We start from the raw sequence: 20,318 nt of genomic DNA on the forward strand, positions 1-20,318 counted from the left end.
TTTACAGAATATCATCCAGAATTATGGTCCAGTGACTTTTAAGGATGCTGGGAATCAGGACATTTAAAGATTTGTGTTAAGATGTATTGGATTTATTCCATCAGACCTGGAATAGTATTGTAGAATGTAAATTTCAACACATGCTATAACTAGATTAAGTGAATTATGTAAATTTAACAGATAAAAACCTTAGATTTTGAGAAATGTTATAAGATTTTGAAACATTTCTTCATCTTTCATACTCTGCCATTGTTCATGATGTCATTTTCATGATGTTGGAGGGTCAGGCAGTCTCACGGACGAAGTTTAAACATTAGCCAGCTTGAGGCTTCATATGGAAATGAGAAATTTTCTGACTGTATTGTGTTAATTATCTGCTCAAAGGTATTTTCATTCACCAACCAAATGCTGTGATCATTTTGCTTATAAATAAAGTTATACTGACAAAGTGAGGCAGACGAGTGATAAAATTACTTTAAGTACTGTAACATATTTTTATAAATCCTTGTAAAATTAAAATTTAAGGAGATACAAAAGAGGCATGCAAGAATGAGAGCTCTCCTGTGTTAACACATTTGTTTGGTAGGAGCTGACCTCAACATTACAACTCCCATCCTTGTGCTGGGACAATCAGTTTTTTTCCAAGAAAAAAAAAAAAGAAAGAGGAAAAAATATCCTATGGTCAAAACATCCAGAGTTTGTATGAATGAACAATATTTTCTCTGTATCGAGAGTTTTTAGATGCATGATATAGCAAAAGCATCTGTGTAAAATATTACATCATCAAAGATGTGGTCCACCCTTAGGGTGGAAAGGTGTTGGTAATTGTTTGGCTGCCTGGGACATGGGGATGGTATAGGGACATGGGGATTGGACCTGAACATGGGGATGGGACCTGAACATGGGGATGGAACTGGGACAGGGAGTTGGGATTGGGACATGGAGATTGGACTGGGACATGTATATTAGACTGGGGCATGGAGATTGGACTGGGGCATGGAGATTGGATTGGGGGATGGAGATTGGACTGGGACATGGAGATTGGACTGGGGCATGGAGATTGGACTGGAACATGGATATCAGACTGGGGCATGGGGATTAGACTGGGACATGGAGATTGGACTGGGACATGGGTGTTGGACTGGGACGTGGAGATCAGACTGGGACATGGATATCAGACTGGGGCATGGGGATTGGACTGGGGCATGGTATTGGACTGGGACATGGAGATTGGACTGGGACATGGAAATTGGACTGGGACATGGAGATCAGACTGGGACATGGGGATGGGACTGGGATATGGAGATGGGACAGGGACAATGAGATCAGACTGGGACAGTGAGATGGGGCATAGACACAGAGGTGGGACTGGGACATGGAGATTAGACTGGGACATGGATATCAGACTGGGGCATGGGGATTGGACTGGGACATGGAGATGGGACTGGGACATGGAGATGGGACTGGGACATGGAGATGGGACAGGGACAATGAGATCAGGACTGGGACATGGAGATTAGACTGGGGCATGGAGATGGGACTGGGACATGGAGATGGTATAGGGACATGGAGATTGGACTGGGACATGGGGATGGGACTGGGACATGGAGATTGGACTGGGACATGGAGATCAGACTGGGACAGTGAGATGGGCATAGACACAGAGGTGGGACTGGGACATGGAGATGGGACTGGGGCATGGGTATTGTACTGGGACATGGAGATCAGACTGGGGCATGGAGATTAGACTTGGACTGGGACATGGGGGTTTGGACTGGAACGTGGAGATGGGACTGGGGCATGGGGGTCAGACTGAGACATGGGGATTGGACTGGGACATGGAGATGGGGCCTGGGACATGGAGATGGGACAGGATGACTAGATGGATGGGACTGGAACATGAGATGGGACTGGGCTTTATGGATACATGGGATGGGACTGGAACATGGGAATTGGACTGGGACATGGAGATCAGACTGGGACATGGGGGTCAGACTGGGACGTGGGGATCGGACTGGGACATGGGGGTTTGGACTGGAACATGGAGATGGGACTGGGACATGTGGGTCAGACTGGGACATGGGTGTTTGGACTGGAACATGAAGATGGGACTGGGGCATGTTTATTGGACTGGGACATGGGGGTCAGACTGGGACATGGAGATTGAACTGGGAGATATGGATTTGGACTGGGACATGGGTATGGGACTGGGACATGCAGATGGAACAGGGACATGCAGATGGTATAGGGACATGGGGATTGGGCTGGGACATGGAGGTTAGACTGGGACATGGAGATTGGACTGGTACATGGAGATTGGACTGAGATACAGAGATGGGACTGGGACATGGAGATGGGATTGGGATATTGAGATGGGACTGGGACACGGAGATTGGACTGGGACATGAGAGTGCCCAGGGACATGGTGATGGGATATAAACAAGGGGATGGGACAGGAACATGGGACTCGGACATGGAGATTGGATTGGGACATGGAAAAGAAACTAGGACAGTGAGATGGAACTGCAGGTTTTCATAAAAGGAAAAGATATTGATCTTATAATTATTATATCGTTAATGAAAAGCACTCCGAACTCTGAAGACCAGGTTTATTTTAAAAGGTATTTTATGAATCTGGGACATGATCATTATAGATATTACAATTCTGTTGGCTTTGAATATTTCATTATCCCCCTGTGAAATCACACACTGGCATATCCCTGTAGATAATTACCACATGATAATCACGTTTTCACGCATATGTTGCATGGTTTGTCGTAGGGGTTTTTAGGTTTGTTTAGGGAGCGGCTCTGCATGTCCAGGTATGTTTCCGTCACCTGATAGTGTGACTTAATCCTCACAGGTGGAGCTGTTACAAGGGTCAAAGTTGAGGAATCCATATATGGTTGTAGTGACAAGTCTGCAGCACTATTATTCAGGATATTGTTTGTTAAAAATTGTCACTTTTCATCAGTTTCTATGAGAATTGATGGTAGATATTGTGATTCAAATAATTAATGAAGAGTTTTAATTAGAAAAAAAAATTATTTTCATTATCAAAATTTTGACTTTTCCACTGAAAATTGTATAATGCTTGTATTTTTTTCTTTGCAACTTAAAATTACATTTTTAATTACTGATTTGAAAATGTGAAAAAGGATAGGTTAGGAATTTGACTGTCCTACCTACTTCATGACTGTGCTGAAAATGACCAGGACTGCGATGACTGAGTGGTTAAGGTGTCCTGACACTCTATCGCTAGCCCTCCACCTCTGGGTTACAACTTCGAAACACAGGTGGGGCAGTTGCCTGGTTCTGACCGTAGGCCGATGGTTTTTCTTCTGGGAAATTCGGCTTTCCTTCACCTCCAAAACAAGGCACCTCCTTAAACGACCCTGGCTGTTGATAGAACGTTAAACAAAATAAACCAAACCAAACCAAGGACTCAACATGGAAGGCAGCGATCGAATCATTATGTTCAGTCATTTAATGAATTTCCTCTTGTTGTACAAATTAAGTGTTACTGTCAAATTTTATTATTAAAAGTAAATACATTGTATTTCTTAATTTTCCTTTAAAACCTGACACAACAAATTTCCAAATTCAATTAAGATCTCTCTGGCCTTTAATCTTTAGCTTCCTAGTAAAAACTCTGATGGAACTTTTTGACTTCTTGGTTAATTGTTAAAATGAACAAAAAAATTTGAAATAAAAAATGAATAAAAAATAAATGAAAAATGTAATGACACAAGTACAGTATATATAGAACAGATGTATCAGGTATAGGCCAAGTAATCTAATCACTTTTAAAACATCATAAAAAATAATCTTATTCTTCAAAGAATCTTGAAAATATTCTTTTAATCTTAAATTTAATTTTTTTCTTAATGTCTGTGTGTGTTTTTATTGAAAAAAAACATTTTCACTGTATATCTCATCATTATTCAGTTTCTCTTTTTTTCTTTCTTTTTTTTCCCCTTCTCCTGAATTTGACTAATTTGATTGAGAAGTTGGAGCAGAAAGCCATCACAGTATCTGCATCACATGGCCAAAAGGCTTAGCTACTATTTTGGCACCCTGAACAGAAAATGTAAGAAGATTTTAAATCCAGGCTTCGCTGATTAATTGAGCTGCGAGCTATTCTTCGTCTGTTCACTTTAACATGTGTTTTGTGGTCACGCATCCAGTTCATCATTGCTATGCTGTCACTGAGTGGAATTCACCACAAACTGACTCCAAAACCATGAGTGATACACACAATAGGTTTACCTCATGGTGAGGCTGATATGAAAAAATTAGTTTGATAACAAATAAGCGTTGTCCGGGGCTCGATTCTCCAACTGGTCATAAAAAAGTGACTGGGTCACCTGATCCTCTGACCATGCACACATGCGAGGTTTTCCCCCAAATACTCCTAATTTCTTCCCAAGACCCATTGTTCTTCTTTAACAAGAGTGATATATATAAAAAAGATTAGTGTAACGATTCATGATGCACATCGATATATTGAATATCTGAGTGGTGCATTGATGCATCGTCTGTCCTTGATTTGTATCGCGATATCTGAAAATTTGTAATTATCTCCCTTGACCAATGTAAGCCTACGTTTTGTAGTAAACAACATGGCTGACAAGGCTGTTCCAGCGGTGGTTTATAAAGCTGCCCGTGGGAGTTCATTCAAATCCAAATCATCTAAATTAAGAACGCTTTGTGGGAAACAGACAAAACATATGTTTTTTGTAACGAATGTGGACAAAGACTCAAATATTCCGGAAATACCACAAATACAAACATGACAACTGTACGATGGAAAACCGGATATCAGATAGGTCATCAGCTTCTCATATATCGTGATACGTATCGTATTGTGACCCCTGTATCGTGATACGTATCATATCGTGACCCCTGTATCGCGATACAAATCGTATCGTGACCCCTGTATCGCGATACAAATCGTATCGTGACCCCTGTATCGCGATACAAATCGTATCGTGACCCCTGTATCGCGATACAAATCGTATCGTGACCCCTGTATCGCGATACAAATCGTATCGTGACCCCTGTATCGCGATACAAATTGTATCGCTACTCACCTTGGGATACTCAGTTCTATAATTAATATTTGATACAGCTTGATCATTGTAAGTTAAAAAAAAAAAGGATAGTGTACGTGTTACACCAATATATTATATGTAGATACCCTGAGCAGTCGGACATATTCTATATTATATATTACAAACTTCATAGAATTTCCATTAGAAAAATTGTATCCGTTCAAATCTCAAGCCTAAACCATTTATAGACCTCCTATTGAAAGCCAAAAACATCAAAATAACAGAATTTAGGTTGTTCTTTCTGCTGGAGTAATTGTTACATAACAAATATTACAGACCATAAAAAAAATGCTGATAAAATTATTTCTTAATTTATGGTCTAAGATCAGAAGTCTTCTTCTCGATAGCAAAGGAAATGACTAGCAATTATCATCTAACCTGAATTATAGGTTTAAAGTCTACAGTAATTAAAAATAGATAAAGTAAACAAAATCTACAATTATCATCTAACCTGAATTATAGGTTTAAAGCCTACAGTAATTAAAAATAGATAAAGTTAATACAAAATCTACAATTATCATCTAACCTGAATTATAGGTTTAAAGCCTACTGTAATTAAAAATAGATAAAGTTAACAAAATATACAATTATCATCTAACCTGAATTATAGGTTTAAAGCCTACAGTAATTAAAAATAGATAAAGTAAACAAAATCTACAATTATCATCTAACCTGGATTATAGGTTTAAAGTCTACAGTAATTAAAAATAGATAAAGTTAACAAAATCTACAATTGTCATCTAACCTGAATTATAGGTTTAAAGCCTACTGTAATTAAAAATAGATAAAGTTAATACAAAATCTGCAATTATCATCTAACCTGAATTATAGGTTTAAAGTCTACAGTAATTAAAATAGATAAAGTTAACAAAATATACAATTATCATCTAACCTGAATTATAGGTTTAAAGTCTATACAGTAATTAAAAATAGATAAAGTAAACAAAATCTACAGAAATCAAAATAGATAAAAGATAAAGATATACAGCAATTAAAATAAATAAAAGGAAAAATATCTACAGTCATTAGCACCCTAGGTTGAAGATTTGCTTGACAGAATAAATAAATAAATAAATAAATAAATTCCTGGTAAATGAAATAAAAAATCTACATTTCCAACAATACTAGATATATGCAATATTTACAACATAACTTAATGATAACATAGCTTACACTGATTGCATACCTCTGTATAATATGAACTGTTTGCTGTAAAGAAACGTTTGTTTTAATTTTTAAGAAAAAACTAGAAATTATAAACACAATTAATTTACATGTGATTGAAAAATATTTCATTAATCGTTAAAATTATGACAATGCATGTGATATTTTCTTTAAGCTGGTTATAGATACTAATTAATTAACTAGCCTATCATTAAGCCTCTTGAATTGCAGATATTTGTTATTTCCATTATCTAACCATCCAGTTTTTACCTGGTAGGTATAAGGACTGTTTTTAACCTGTTGCATAGAACTACAGGAAAAATTATTTGTCAGTTTACAAAGGTTGCCATAGTAACATAACTTGTTACCATGGTAACCACATAGTTATACTCTATTGGTAATGTACTACTAATCTTCAGAGCTCTTTGAAAATTCACACATTTAGCTTTGTCATAGCAACATCTGTTGTATATGGACATTTCACAGTTTTTACACAGGTGTTGGACTGAGATAGACGACAGATGTTGAACAGGTGTCTTTTCTGTCTCTAAATCAGTTCTGTTTGTCAAAATTAGAAACATATTACTCTATATCAGTAGAGGTAACATACTTCCTGTGAATATGACATATGTAGAATATTAAAGATTAATGTGTTAAAAAAAAGATTTTTAAAAAGTTTGGTAAAAATTTGATCTTCTCCAGAACCATATAGCTGTAGGGAATAAAATAATGAATTTATAACCAACAGTCACATGCTATTTATTAATAAAAGTTGCTAAAGGGATATTGAAATTAAAGAATCCATCTTTTTATGATTCATATTCTTGAATTGGTGTGTAGATGAAGGCTTTTGGAATCAAGAATCAATTAAAAGGTATACAGTTATAATATGCTTCCACTTATGACTGTTAGACAACCAACATCAGACGGACTGGGCTATACATTCAAATCACTCTTTGTCGCCACCCATCCATCCGTCCCTCCGTCCCTCCGTCCCTCCCTCCCTCCCTCCCTCCCTCCCTTCATCCATCCATCCATCCATCCTTCCTTCCTTCCTTCTCAGATTTCATATGTAGGTTTCTTTTGGTCCCTTTATTTTTTCATGTAGCTATTTGTACATGTTGAATCTTGTAACTAATTAGAACATTGAAGGATGTCCGACAGCTAGACAGCCACTTTAAATTTGGTCAGTTAAAGTTTATTATCAATCTTGTAACTAATTAGAACATTGAAGGATGTCCGACAGCTGGGCAGCCACTTTAAATTTGGTCAGTTAAAGTTTATTATCATTGTATTTCAGGAGGTTCTTGATGGAACTTTCTCAAATTTCATATTATGTAGGTTTCCCTTTGTCTCTAAGTTGTCAATTTTGAGACACAACAGAAAGGAAAATGGCTGACAGGTGGCCATTTGATAGTGTAAAAGTTTAAGGAGTAGTAGTATGCAGCCAGCCGGAATCGAACCCGCTACCCTCAGCTTACTGGTCCGCCACTCTACCGACTGAGCTAAAGGGAAATTCCCCCTAGCCGGAAGCTAGAAGGCAACCATACAACTATGTACAGTATTTACACTTAAAACCTGGCCTGCTACACTACTCCCTCCTTCAAACGTGTTCGCCCCCGAACACACCAACCCAGGTTCTCTCTCCAAGGAAGCCTCTTGCTTTTACTTGGAGTGGTCCGTGGCACCAATGTAAAAGATCAAGGAGTAGTAGTGTGCAGCCAGCGGGGATCGAACCCGCGACCCTCGGCTTACTGGTCCGCCGCTCTACCGACTGAGCTAAAGGAAAATTCCCCCTAGCCGGAAGCTAGAAGGCGACCATACAACTATGTACAGTATTTACAATTAAAACCCGGTCTGCTACACTACTCCCTCCTTCAAATGTGTTCGCCCCCGAACACACTAACCCAGGTTCTCTCTCCAAGGAAGCCTCTTGCTTTCACTTGGAGTGGTCCGTGGCACCAATGTAAAAGTTCAAGGAGTAGTAGTGTGCAGCCAGCGGGGATCGAACCCGCGACCCTCGGCTTACTGGTCCGCCGCTCTACCGACTGAGCTAAAGGAAAATTCCCCCTAGCCGGAAGCTAGAAGGCGACCATACAACTATGTACAGTATTTACAATTAAAACCCGGTCTGCTACACTACTCCCTCCTTCAAACGTGTTCGCCCCCGAACACACCAACCCAGGTTCTCTCTCCAAGGAAGCCTCTTGCTTTCACTTGGAGTGGTCCGTGGCACCAATGTAAAAGTTCAAGGAGTAGTAGTGTGCAGCCAGCGGGGATCGAACCCGCGACCCTCGGCTTACTGGTCCGCCGCTCTACCGACTGAGCTAAAGGAAATTCCCCCTAGCCGGAAGCTAGAAGGCGACCATACAACTATGTACAGTATTTACACTTAAAACCTGGCCTGCTACACTACTCCCTCCTTCAAACGTGTTCGCCCCCGAACACACCAACCCAGGTTCTCTCTCCAAGGAAGCCTCTTGCTTTCACTTGGAGTGGTCTGTGGCACCAATGTAAAAGTTCAAGGAGTAGTAGCGTGCAGCCAGCCGGGATCGAACCTGCGACCCTCGGCTTACTGGTCCGCCGCTCTACCGACTGAGCTAAAGGGAAATTCCCCCTAGCCGGAAGCTAGAAGGCGACCATACAACTATGTTACACTTAAAACCTGGCCTGCTACAATAGACTGAAATAACAATAACTGTCTCGCTGTCCCTTCAGGTCATGTGTGAACATGTCTGTTACCGTATTTATTCTAATAAACGCCCCGGGGGCGTGAAATTTTTCCAAGGGGGGGCGTTTAATGGAGATCAAAATTTCAGAGTCGGTAAGTTGTGAGATATGTTGTATGTACCCATTTCACACCATGAAACATGTGTATATGTATCCAAAACATTGTAAAACTAAGTGACAAACATTTTGTGTATGAAATTGCAAGAAACATCAACTTTGTTATTTATACTTACGGTAGTTGTACATTACGTACAACATATACATTGTTTGAAACACGGGGTCGAGTGTGTTAAATTGCGTCATAAACCGGTCACGATCCAGTTTACTCTCATCACTTGTAGTTTATTATATCTGCTATCAATCATGTCGGGTTTGAAGTGAAGTTATATGAAGTAAGTTTCAAACTGAAAGTTGTAAACTACGCCGAGCAAAAGGGAAAACATGCGGCAGCTACTGTGTTTAAGGTTGACCGGAAACGAGTGCGGGACTGGTGCCAAAACAAACAAAAACTAAAAAACATTTCTAAAACATCAAAACGCTGTAAGGGAGGAGGAAGGTCAGTAAAATTCCAAAATATTGACGTCCAGGAAGCTGAGGATGTACTGGAAAATTTAATGGGAGGTGCAGTTGAACTCGGTGAAAGTGAAAGTGAATCCACCGGAAGTGATGATGACAGCGAGGTCAGTGGCGCGTATGACAGCCCGGGACATTAACGTTTGTTGATACGATATAGTGGTACTGTGTATATAGTTACTGAAACTTTGTTTTGTGGTTTGTGTTAGTTTTATGTTGGATATCCTTTAAATAATTACCTCTGGACACACGTGGATGTGCCACGGTAAGTTCTTTTTCTCGAATTGAGGAATTTTCTTTCCAAAAAAAGGGTGGGGGGCGTTTATTAGGGTGGGGGCGTTTATTAGAATAAATACGGTATATATTTTATGATATAAATCTAAATTTGTTGGACCTGCAACATTTCCTCCTGCTAAATAAGAAAAATTGTTTTGATATATATTTTTTCCCTATATTCGTTATGTGATACATTGCCGAAGACTAGGTGAGCTTGACATGTGAAAAACTGTTGCAATAATTCCTCATTAATATCCTGTTCTGCCCCAAAAAAGTATAAACTATTTATATCTGGGTGCAGCAATACTTTCAGCTTTCATCCAAATAATAGGAATTGTAAGGTGTGGTAATATATTGATATAATGTTAAGGTATGCCAAAGTTAATTGATAATTAATTACTAAAAGTCAAAGGTCAAATTGGTGAGCACATGTTATCAAATCGGTATGCTTTTCATTTGCAGAGCAAATCTGATCAAATCAATATATATGCTTTTCATTTGTAGAGCAGATCTGATCAAATCAGTATGCTTTTCATTTGGAGAGCAAATCTGATCAAATCTATATGCTTTTCATTTGCAGAGCAGATCTGATCAAATCAGTGTGCTTTTCGTTTGTAGAGCAAATCTGATCAAATCTATATGCTTTTCATTTGCAGAGCAGATCTGATCAAATCAGTGTGCTTTTCGTTCGTAGAGCAAATCTGATCAAATCTATATTTTTTTCATTTGCAGAGCAGATCTGATCAAATCAGTGTGCTTTTCATTTGGAGAGCAAATCTGATCAAATCTATATACTTTTCATTTAGAGAGCAAATCTCTGCACCTGACTGATTTTGCTCAAATAGGAATAAAGGTTGATTTTAAGGCCAAAAATGACGTAGTTGAGCCTTTCCCCAACAATAAATCTATGTTTGTGAAGTTAAAATCAATCAGATGCATACGATTTTTAAGGTGAATATTGATATACCCTTTCCATTGATTCTAGATACCCCGTTAAAAAAGTGATTTAGAGGTTGCACGTTGCGAAAATCTCTCACAGTGTTAATGTTGTTGCATTTACCAGTCACGTGACCTTAGTAAATATACGAGAGACCTGAAAGGGTCGTCGTTATACAGAAGACAATGTGTACTTTCATTTAAATGCTTGTTGAGCACGTACGACACTATAAACAGGGAAATGAAGACAAGGAAATATTAGTGTCATATTTAAAGTGCTTATATAATGTAGCACAATATAACAGTGATGCGAAGTTAGATGCGTTTATGGAAACTCACGGGAAGGATGCTGAAATTTTACACAGTATCATAGGGATCATACATGGATGTGGTGTAAAATAGAAAATTATCATATTCTGAGGTTGTAGGAAAGGTAGGTGTAGTATAGGTAATACTTATTTAGAAAACCTATCTCTGATTGTTGTACAGAATATCATGATTACACTGTTGTCGTCATTAAAGAGTCACGACTCTTGCAATAACAGAAATCTGTGGCCGAGGAATCTATAATTCCTAACTGTTGCTGTTCTATCGGAGAAATATGATACAGAGTTACTTCATTACTGTCTTATACAGGACACAAATTACATCATTTCTCCCATACATTTGTGAGGAATTAAATCACTGAAAACAGCGGTGTCTTCTTAATTAAGGTAGATACAGGGCCGTCAGTACCAATTACAATCAGATTACAAAGTGTGTCCAGGTAATAACAAGTTATAGAGGTGTGTCCAGGTACTAATGAGTTGTACAGGTGTGGCCAGGTACTAATGAGTTATACAGGTGTGTCCAGGTAATAACAAGTTATAGAGGTGTGTCCAGTTACTAATGAGTTATACAGGTGTGTCCAGGTACTAATGAGTTATACAGGTGTGTCCAGGTATTAATGAGTTATACAGGTGTGTCCAGGTACTTATGTGTTATACAGGTGTGTCCAGGTACTAATGAGTTATACAGGTGTGTCCAGGTATTAATGAGTTATACAGGTGTGTCCAGGTATTAATGAGTTATACAGGTGTGTCCAGGTACTAATGTGTTATACAGGTGTGTCCAGGTATTAATGAGTTATACAGGTGTGTCCAGGTACTAATGTGTTATACAGGTGTGTCCAGGTACTAATGAGTTATACAGGTGTGTCCAGGTATAAATGAGTTATACAGGTGTGTCCAGGTACTAATGAGTTGTACAGGTGTGTCCAGGTACTAATGTGTTATACAGGTGTGTCCTAATGTGTTATACAGGTGTGTCCAGGTACTAATGAGTTATACAGGTGTGTCCAGGTACTAATGAGTTATACAGGTGTGTCCAGGTAATAACAAGTTATACAGGTGTGTCCAGGTACTAATGAGTTATACAGGTGTGTTCAGGTACTAATGTGTTATACAGGTGTGTCCAGGTACTAATGAGTTATACAGGTGTGTCCAGGTACTAATGAGTTATACAGGTGTGTCCAGGTACTAATGTGTTATACAGGTGTGTCCAGGTACTAATGAGTTATACAGGTGTGTCCAGGTACTAATGAGTTATACAGGTGTGTCCAGGTACTAATGAGTTATACAGGTGTGTCCAGGTACTAATGTGTTATACAGGTGTGTCCAGGTACTAATGAGTTATACAGGTGTGCCCAGGTACTAATGAGTTATACAGGTGTGTCCAGGTAGTAATGAGTTATACAGGTGTGTCCAGGTACTAATGAGTTATACAGGTGTGTCCAGGTACTAATGTGTTATACAGGTGTGTCCAGGTACTAATGAGTTATACAGGTGTGTCCATGTACTAATGAGATAATACATGTGTTTCCAGTTACTAATGAAATTTAGTAGTAATGCAAGCGCCCTAGGCACGAGGGGTCTGGGGGCCATAATTTCGGGAAAATGAAATGATTATAGCAAATTTTACAATATTTCGGGGATAAGATTTCGATAAGCGGGTTGGGGGATTTCCTCATCCTCGTCCTGACCCCCCCCCCCCCCCCCCCCCCAGATCCGCTAGTGTAACGGATGTAACTTGGAGGATCATTGTATTGTTTTCCTATATATTTTAAAGATTTGAAATTTTGTGTTATACATATTTGATGTGATCATGTTTGATATGTTTCAGGGTTCCACTGGATTAGAAGCATTCCTATTGGCTGTCTACAATCTGGTAAGTAATACATCTACAACCTCTGTATTTATGGTATTTATCCAGCCCCCTTCTTCATTTTTTACCGAATCATCAATTTTGAAATAGAAAGCTTAAATGATTCACACCTAACGCTCCCCCGTTTTATCATACCAAACTTTTGTACTTTGTGGGAGAGTTTATTTGAGCATGAATATAGTACTAAACTTTTAACACAAGGAGAGTGGGCTTATTTGAGTACGAGTATGGTACTAAACTTTTAACACTAGGAGAGTGGGCTTATTTGAGTACAAATATGGTACTAAACTGTTAACACTAGGAGAGTGGGCTTATTTGAGTACGAGTATGGTACTAAACTTTTAACACTTAGGAGAGTGGGCTTATTTGAGTACAAATATGGTACTAAACTTTTAACACTAGGAGAGTGAGTTTATTTGAGCATGAATATGGTACTAAACTTTTAACACTAGGAGAGTGGACTTATTTGAGCATGAATATGGTACTAAACTTTTAACACTAGGAGAGTGGGGCTTATTTGAGCATGAATATGGTACTAAACTTTTAACACTAGGAGAATGGGCTTATTTGAGTACGAGTATGGTACTAAACTTTTAACACTAGGAGAGTGGGGCTTATTTGAGCATGAATATGGTACTAAACTTTTAACACTAGGAGAGTGAGTTTATTTGAGCATGAATATGGTACTAAACTTTTAACACTTAGGAGAGGGGGCTTATTTGAGCATGAATATGGTACTTAACTTTTAACACTAGGAGAGTCAGTTTATTTGAGTATGAATATGGTACTAAACTTTTAACTCTTGGAGAGTGAGCTTATTTGAGTACGAGTATGGTACTTGTAACTTTTGTGTTTTACGGAAGGGCATTTATTTGATATATACAGCACATTAGCTCACCTGCCTCAATTAAGGGCAATTAAAAAAGTGAGTTTATGATACGGTGTCCGGCCAGCGTCAACTTTTCTTTAAACAACTTCCTCTCAATAACCAAGAGGCACAGAGACCTTATATTAGGCTTTTAGCTCGCTGGGTAAATTTGGGCTACCAAGTTTCATCAAATCAATGCTCTTGATTTACATTTAATGTAAGAGTGGTTGAATAGGCTAAAATCTTAAACAACGTAACTACGATAACCAAGAGGCCCAGAGACTTAATATTAGTTAGGCCTGTAGGGTCCATAACATTCTGGGATGTATGACTAACAAGTTTCTTCAAATGAATGACCTTGACCTTATTTCAAGGTCACAGGAGCAAACATCTTCATAAAAAAGTGGCCCAGTGACCTGATGTTGGGTCTGTAGCATGCTAGCATGAAGGGCTACCAATTATCTTCAAATGAATGACCTTGACCTTTTTTCAAGGTCGCAGTTTTGATGTGGTTTAAATATTCTTACAACCAGCTGTTAAAATATTAATTCAGGAATCTGAATCAGGAGTATAACTTTATTAATGTGTCATTTGAAAAGATATATCCACTTATTCAGATTGCATTCAATCTTAACTTTGTTTCGTTTTTAACCGCATATTTTCATTTTGCATTGACCACTAAATTTGCCAATCACATACTTCATCTTGACCAGTAACGCCACCTGTCGCATCATATCCGGAACAAAAGAATATTATATGGCTATGTCGAAAAAAACTGGATGATTTTTCAATACCCAGGTTTGCGATACAGGCTCTCTGGGCCTCTTGTTCAATTCCCAGGTGATCTTGATTTTTATTGACAAATATTATTTCATGGAGACTTTAAAGTCATTTCGTACTTTCAGTGACATTTCCAAATGTATAATTCTGTGGAAGGTTTAACAACAATTAGCAAAATAAAAACTTAGCATGTCTGAATAGTTAGTTATAATAAAAACAGGGTTGCCATTTTAAAAATCTTTTGAATGGTTTTTAGTTTTAATAGATTGTTACAGGATGATTAAGATGTTCGTTGTTGACTGCATTTCGTTGTAATCCAAGTCTGAATCACAACAAGCGTTCATTTTACAGAGTCGTGACCGATAAATCTTGAGACTGGTCTGATTAAACGATGATATGTGCTTAACATGTCGGAGTTGTCACACTAATTAAAAGTTATATGGTACACCACTTAATAGTGTAGTGGAATGTCCCACTTCCCCTGCTTTGAATAATAGATTGTCCCATTTACCTTAGAACGTCAATCAGATTCCCCTATAGAGTCTGGGTATCAGATCTGTGGTCTAGTCCACACCCAGTAAGAAGTCTCTGTCAGATTCCCCTATAGAGTCTGGTATCAGACCTGTGGTCTAGTCCACACCCAGTAAGAAGTCTTTGTCAGATTCCCCTAAGAGCCTGGTATCAGACCTGTGGTCCACACCCAGTAAGAAGTCTGTCAGATTCCCCTATAGAGTCTGGTATCAGACCTGTGGTCTAGTCCACACCCAGTAAGAAGTCTCTGTCAGATTCCCCTATAGAGTCTGGTATCAGACCTGTGGTCTAGTCCACACCCAGTAAGAAGTCTCTGTCAGATTCCCCTATAGAGTCTAAGTATAAGATCTGTGGTCCACACCCAGTAAGAAGTCTGTCAGATTCCCCTATAGAGTCTTGTATCAGACCTGTGGTCCACACCCAGTAAGAAGTCTCTGTCAGATTCCCCTATAGAGTCTGGTATCAGACCTGTGGTCCACACCCAGTAAGAAGTCCCTGTCAGATTCCCCTGTAGAGTCTGGGTATCAGACCTGTGGTCCACACCCAGTAAGAAGTCTGTCAGATTCCCCTATAGAGTCTGGTATCAGACCTGTGGTCCACACCCAGTAAGAAGTCTCTGTCAGATTCCCCTATAGAGTCTGGTATCAGACCTGAGGTCTAGTCCACACCCAGTAAGAAGTCTCTGTCAGATTCCCCTATAGAGTCTGGTATCAGACCTGTGGTCCACACCCAGTAAGAAGTCTGTCAGATTCCCCTATAGAGTCTGGTATCAGACCTGTGGTCCACACCCAGTAAGAAGTCTGTCAGATTCCCCTATAGAGTCTGGTATCAGACCTGTGGTCTAGTCCACACCCAGTAAGAAGTCTGTCAGATTCCCCTATAGAGTCTGGTATCAGACCTGTGGTCCACACCCAGTAAGAAGTCTGTCAGATTCCCCTATAGAGTCTGGTATCAGACCTGTGGTCCAAACCCAGTAAGAAGTCTGTCAGATTCCCCTATAGAGTCTGGTATCAGACCTGTGGTCCACACCCAGTAAGAAGTCTGTCAGATTCCCCTATAGAGTCTGGTATCAGACCTGTGGTCCACACCCAGTAAGAAGTCTCTGTCAGATTCCCCTATAGAGACTGGTATCAGACCTGTGGTCTAGTCCACACCCAGTAAGAAGTCTCTGTCAGATTCCCCTATAGAGACTGGTATCAGACCTGTGGTCTAGTCCACACCCAGTAAGAAGTCTATCAGATTCCCCTATAGAGCCTGGTATCAGACCCGTGGTCCACACCCAGTAAGAAGTCTCTGTCAGATTCCCCTATAGAGTCTGGGTATCAGACCTGTGGTCTAGTCCACACCCGGTAAGAAGTCTCTGTCAGATTCCCCTATAGAATCTGGTATCAGACCTGTGGTCCACACCCAGTAAGAAGTCTCTGTCAGATTCCCCGATAGAGTCTGGTATCAGACCTGTGGTCTAGTCCACACCCAGTAAGAAGTCTGTCAGATTCCCCTATAGAGTCTGGTATCAGACCTGTGGTCTAATCCACACCCAGTAAGAAGTCTGTCAGATTCCCCTATAGAGACTGGTATCAGACCTGTGGTCTAGTCCACACCCAGTAAGAAGTCTCTGTCAGATTCCCCTATAGAGTCTGGTATCAGACCTGTGGTCTAGTCCACACCCAGTAAGAAGTCTGTCAGATTCCCCTATAGAGACTGGTATCAGACCTGTGGTCTAGTCCACACCCAGTAAGAAGTCTGTCAGATTCCCCTATAGAGTCTGGTATCAGACCTGTGGTCTAGTCCACACCCAGTAAGAAGTCTGTCAGATTCCCCTATAGAGTCTGGGTATCAGACCTGTGGTCTAGTCCACACCCAGTAAGAAGTCTGTCAGATTCCCCTATAGAGTCTGGTATCAGACCTGTGGTCCACACCCAGTAAGAAGTCTCTGTCAGATTCCCCTATAGAGTCTGGGTATCAGACCTGTGGTCTAGTCCACACCCAGTAAGAAGTCCCTGTCAGATTCCCCTATAGAGTTTGGTATCAGACCTGTGGTCTAGTCCACACCCAGTAAGAAGTCCCTGTCAGATTCCCCTATAGAGTCTGGTATCAGACCTGTGGTCCACACCCAGTAAGAAGTCTGTCAGATTCCCCTATAGAGTCTGGTATCAGACCTGTGGTCCACACCCAGTAAGAAGTCTCTGTCAGATTCCCCTATAGAGTCTGGTATCAGACCTGTGGTCCACACCCAGTAAGAAGTCTGTCAGATTCCCCTATAGAGTCTGGTATCAGACCTGTGGTCTAGTCCACACCCAGTAAGAAGTCTCTGTCAGATTCCCCTATAGAGTCTGGGTATCAGACCTGTGGTCCACACCCAGTAAGAAGTCTCTGTCAGATTCCCCTATTGAGCCTGTATGTATCGATTGCTGTGGTAATTTACATCTGCTTGCAGTGCTCCAGATTGGTGAAGCCACCTGTCTTATAGCTACAGCTAATTAATTAATTAACACTAAGGCATCAAGTACAGGCAGCATATATCAGAGTGTGCCAGGCTCTCATTATCGATGAATCTGTTTCTTTGTAATCGCAGTGAAATGGCTTAACTGGGAAAAGGTTTAAAGCAGAGATGATGTTTAACGATGTTTTTATGTGGATCATTTTTGCTGTGACATAGTTTGATACAGACAAGATTAATGGAGACCAATTTTTTTCCAGCATTTTTCTTAAGTGTTTATCACTGTTTCATGTCCACAATGAAACAGAGAGCCTTATTCACCAGAGTACAGTCAACCTTTTAATTTCTGAAAATGTTTGAAATTTGTGAAAAGAACATGAAATCTCATTTAAGGACATTTCCATATAGCTTTTCCTCTAAGAATGACATTGAAATTGACTCTATTTTGATGTCTTATTTTCAGCTGATTTTAAAACAAATATGACAATAATGTTTTACATTTTTTGAAGAGAAAGCTGACTGTGCGTGATGCATACATGAAAAGTATGTTGATCCTGAAACAGAATAATAAAATAACCGTTGTTTTATTTGATTTTTGTAAAAAGAAAAATGATAATACAAAACAATGTATTTATATTTTATAGAATATCAGATTGAATAATTTTGAGATTTTTCCTGGGGAAGCGGTAAAATATCTGTATAGTTATACTGTGATAATCAAGATTTGAAGAGTACAGAGTGATCTTGCCCTTGAGCAATCTATTGATGACAGATGAGTAGAGATAATGAAAAAACATCCAGTTGATCACACATCAAATCAGATTTGTCGGTGATTTAGTGAAAAAAATGCTGGATTATGCCTTGAAACATATGGCTTCCTATACTCAGGTGATCATAGTGGGGGATGGTTGTAAGGTCGTAATTTTGTGCATGTCTGTGGCTATGGAGCCTCATCCTCCAGATGTTTGAATGTCAAGGCCACAACACATTGACATCAATGCATGACCAATGTTCCTTTTGTTGGGAGGAGGTCAAATTCTGCTGCTCAATGAAATGTCATTTTGGGGGGGAAAATGGGAGAAACTTTACCCTTTCAACCCTAAGAAACTTAAGTGGACTCTGCCATTCATTCATCATTTGAAATCCATTATGGTCAGTAGGGGTGAAAGGGTTAATATATGGTTGACATTTCTATAACTATAATGTTGCTACATTTAATTAAGTCAAGTAACGTACTTCATGATGTTTATATAATTCCCATTTATATTTTGTAATTGTAAAGAGACTCCACGATTATAAAGGACTGACGTCATTATAACGGGGTTCCAGGATTATAAAGGACTGACGTCATTATAACGGGGTTCCAGGATTATAAGGGACTGACGTCATTATAATGGGGTTCCAGGATTATAAAGGACTGACGTCATTATAACGGGGTTCAGGATTATAAAGGACTGTCGCCATTATAACGGTGTTCCAGGATTATAAAGGACTGACGTCATTATAACGGGGTTCAGGATTATAAAGGACTGTCGCCATTATAACAGGGTTCCAGGATTATAAAGGACTAACGTCATTATAACGGGGTTCCAGGATTATAAACGACTGATGTCATTATAACGGGGTTCAGGATTATAAAGGACTGACGTCATTATAACGGGGTTCCAGGATTATAAAGGACTGATGTCATTATAACGGGGTTCCAGGATTATAAAGGGCTGACGTCATTATAACGGGGTCCAGGATTATAAAGGACTGATGTCATTATAACGGGGTTCCAGGATTATAAAGGACTGACGTCATTATAACGGGGTTCCAGGATTATAAATGACTGACATCATTATAACGGGGTTCCAGGATTATAAAGGACTGACGTCATTATAACAGGTGCCAGGATTATAAAGGACTGATGTCATTATAACGGGGTTCATGATTATAAAGGACTTATGTCATTATAACAGGGTTCCAGGATTATAAAGGACTGACGTCATTATAACGGGGTTCCAGGATTATAAGGGACTGATGTCATTATAACGGGGTTCCAGGATTATAAAGGACTGTTGTCATTATAACGGGGTTCCAGGATTATAAAGGACTGACGTCATTATAACGGGGTTCCAGGATTATAAAGGACTGATGTCATTATAACGGGGTTCCAGGATTATAAAGGACTGACGTCATTATAACGGGGTTCACGGATTATAAAGGACTGACGTCATTATAACAGGGTTCCAGGATTATAAAGGACTGACATCATTATAACGGGGTTCCAGGATTATAAAGGACTGACGTCATTATAACGGGGTTCAGGATTATAAAGGACTAATGTCATTATAACGGGGTTCCAGGATTATAAAGGACTGACGTCATTATAACGGGGTTCCAGGATTATAAAGGACTGATGTCATTATAACGGGGTTCCAGGATTATAAAGGACTGATGTCATTATAACGAGGTTCCGGGATTATAAAGGACTGACGTTATTATAACGGGGTTCCAGGATTATAAAGGACTGACGTCATTATAACGGTGTTCCAGGATTATAAAGGACTGACGTCATTATAACGGGGTTCCAGGATTATAAAGGACTGACGTCATTATAACGGGGTTCCAGGATTATAAGGGACTGACGTCATTATAACGGGGTTCCAGGATTATAAAGGACTGACGTCATTATAATGGGGTTCCAGGATTATATAGGACT

General features: G+C 39.5%; 1 protein-coding gene across 1 annotated transcript in view; it reads left to right on the top strand.

The window, feature by feature from the left end:
- The window catches only part of LOC117317982 (hyccin-like), a 104,316-nt gene that overhangs the window by 29,379 nt on the left and 54,619 nt on the right, over positions 1-20,318 (top strand). Inside the window, exon 5 of the mRNA XM_033872954.1 lies at positions 12,954-12,998. Within this exon, the coding sequence (XP_033728845.1) occupies positions 12,954-12,998 (45 nt within the window). The remainder of the gene's footprint in view (positions 1-12,953; positions 12,999-20,318) is intronic.

This window comes from Pecten maximus, chromosome 19 (assembly GCF_902652985.1).
Source record: "Pecten maximus chromosome 19, xPecMax1.1, whole genome shotgun sequence".
NCBI classification, from domain to species: domain Eukaryota; kingdom Metazoa; phylum Mollusca; class Bivalvia; order Pectinida; family Pectinidae; genus Pecten; species Pecten maximus.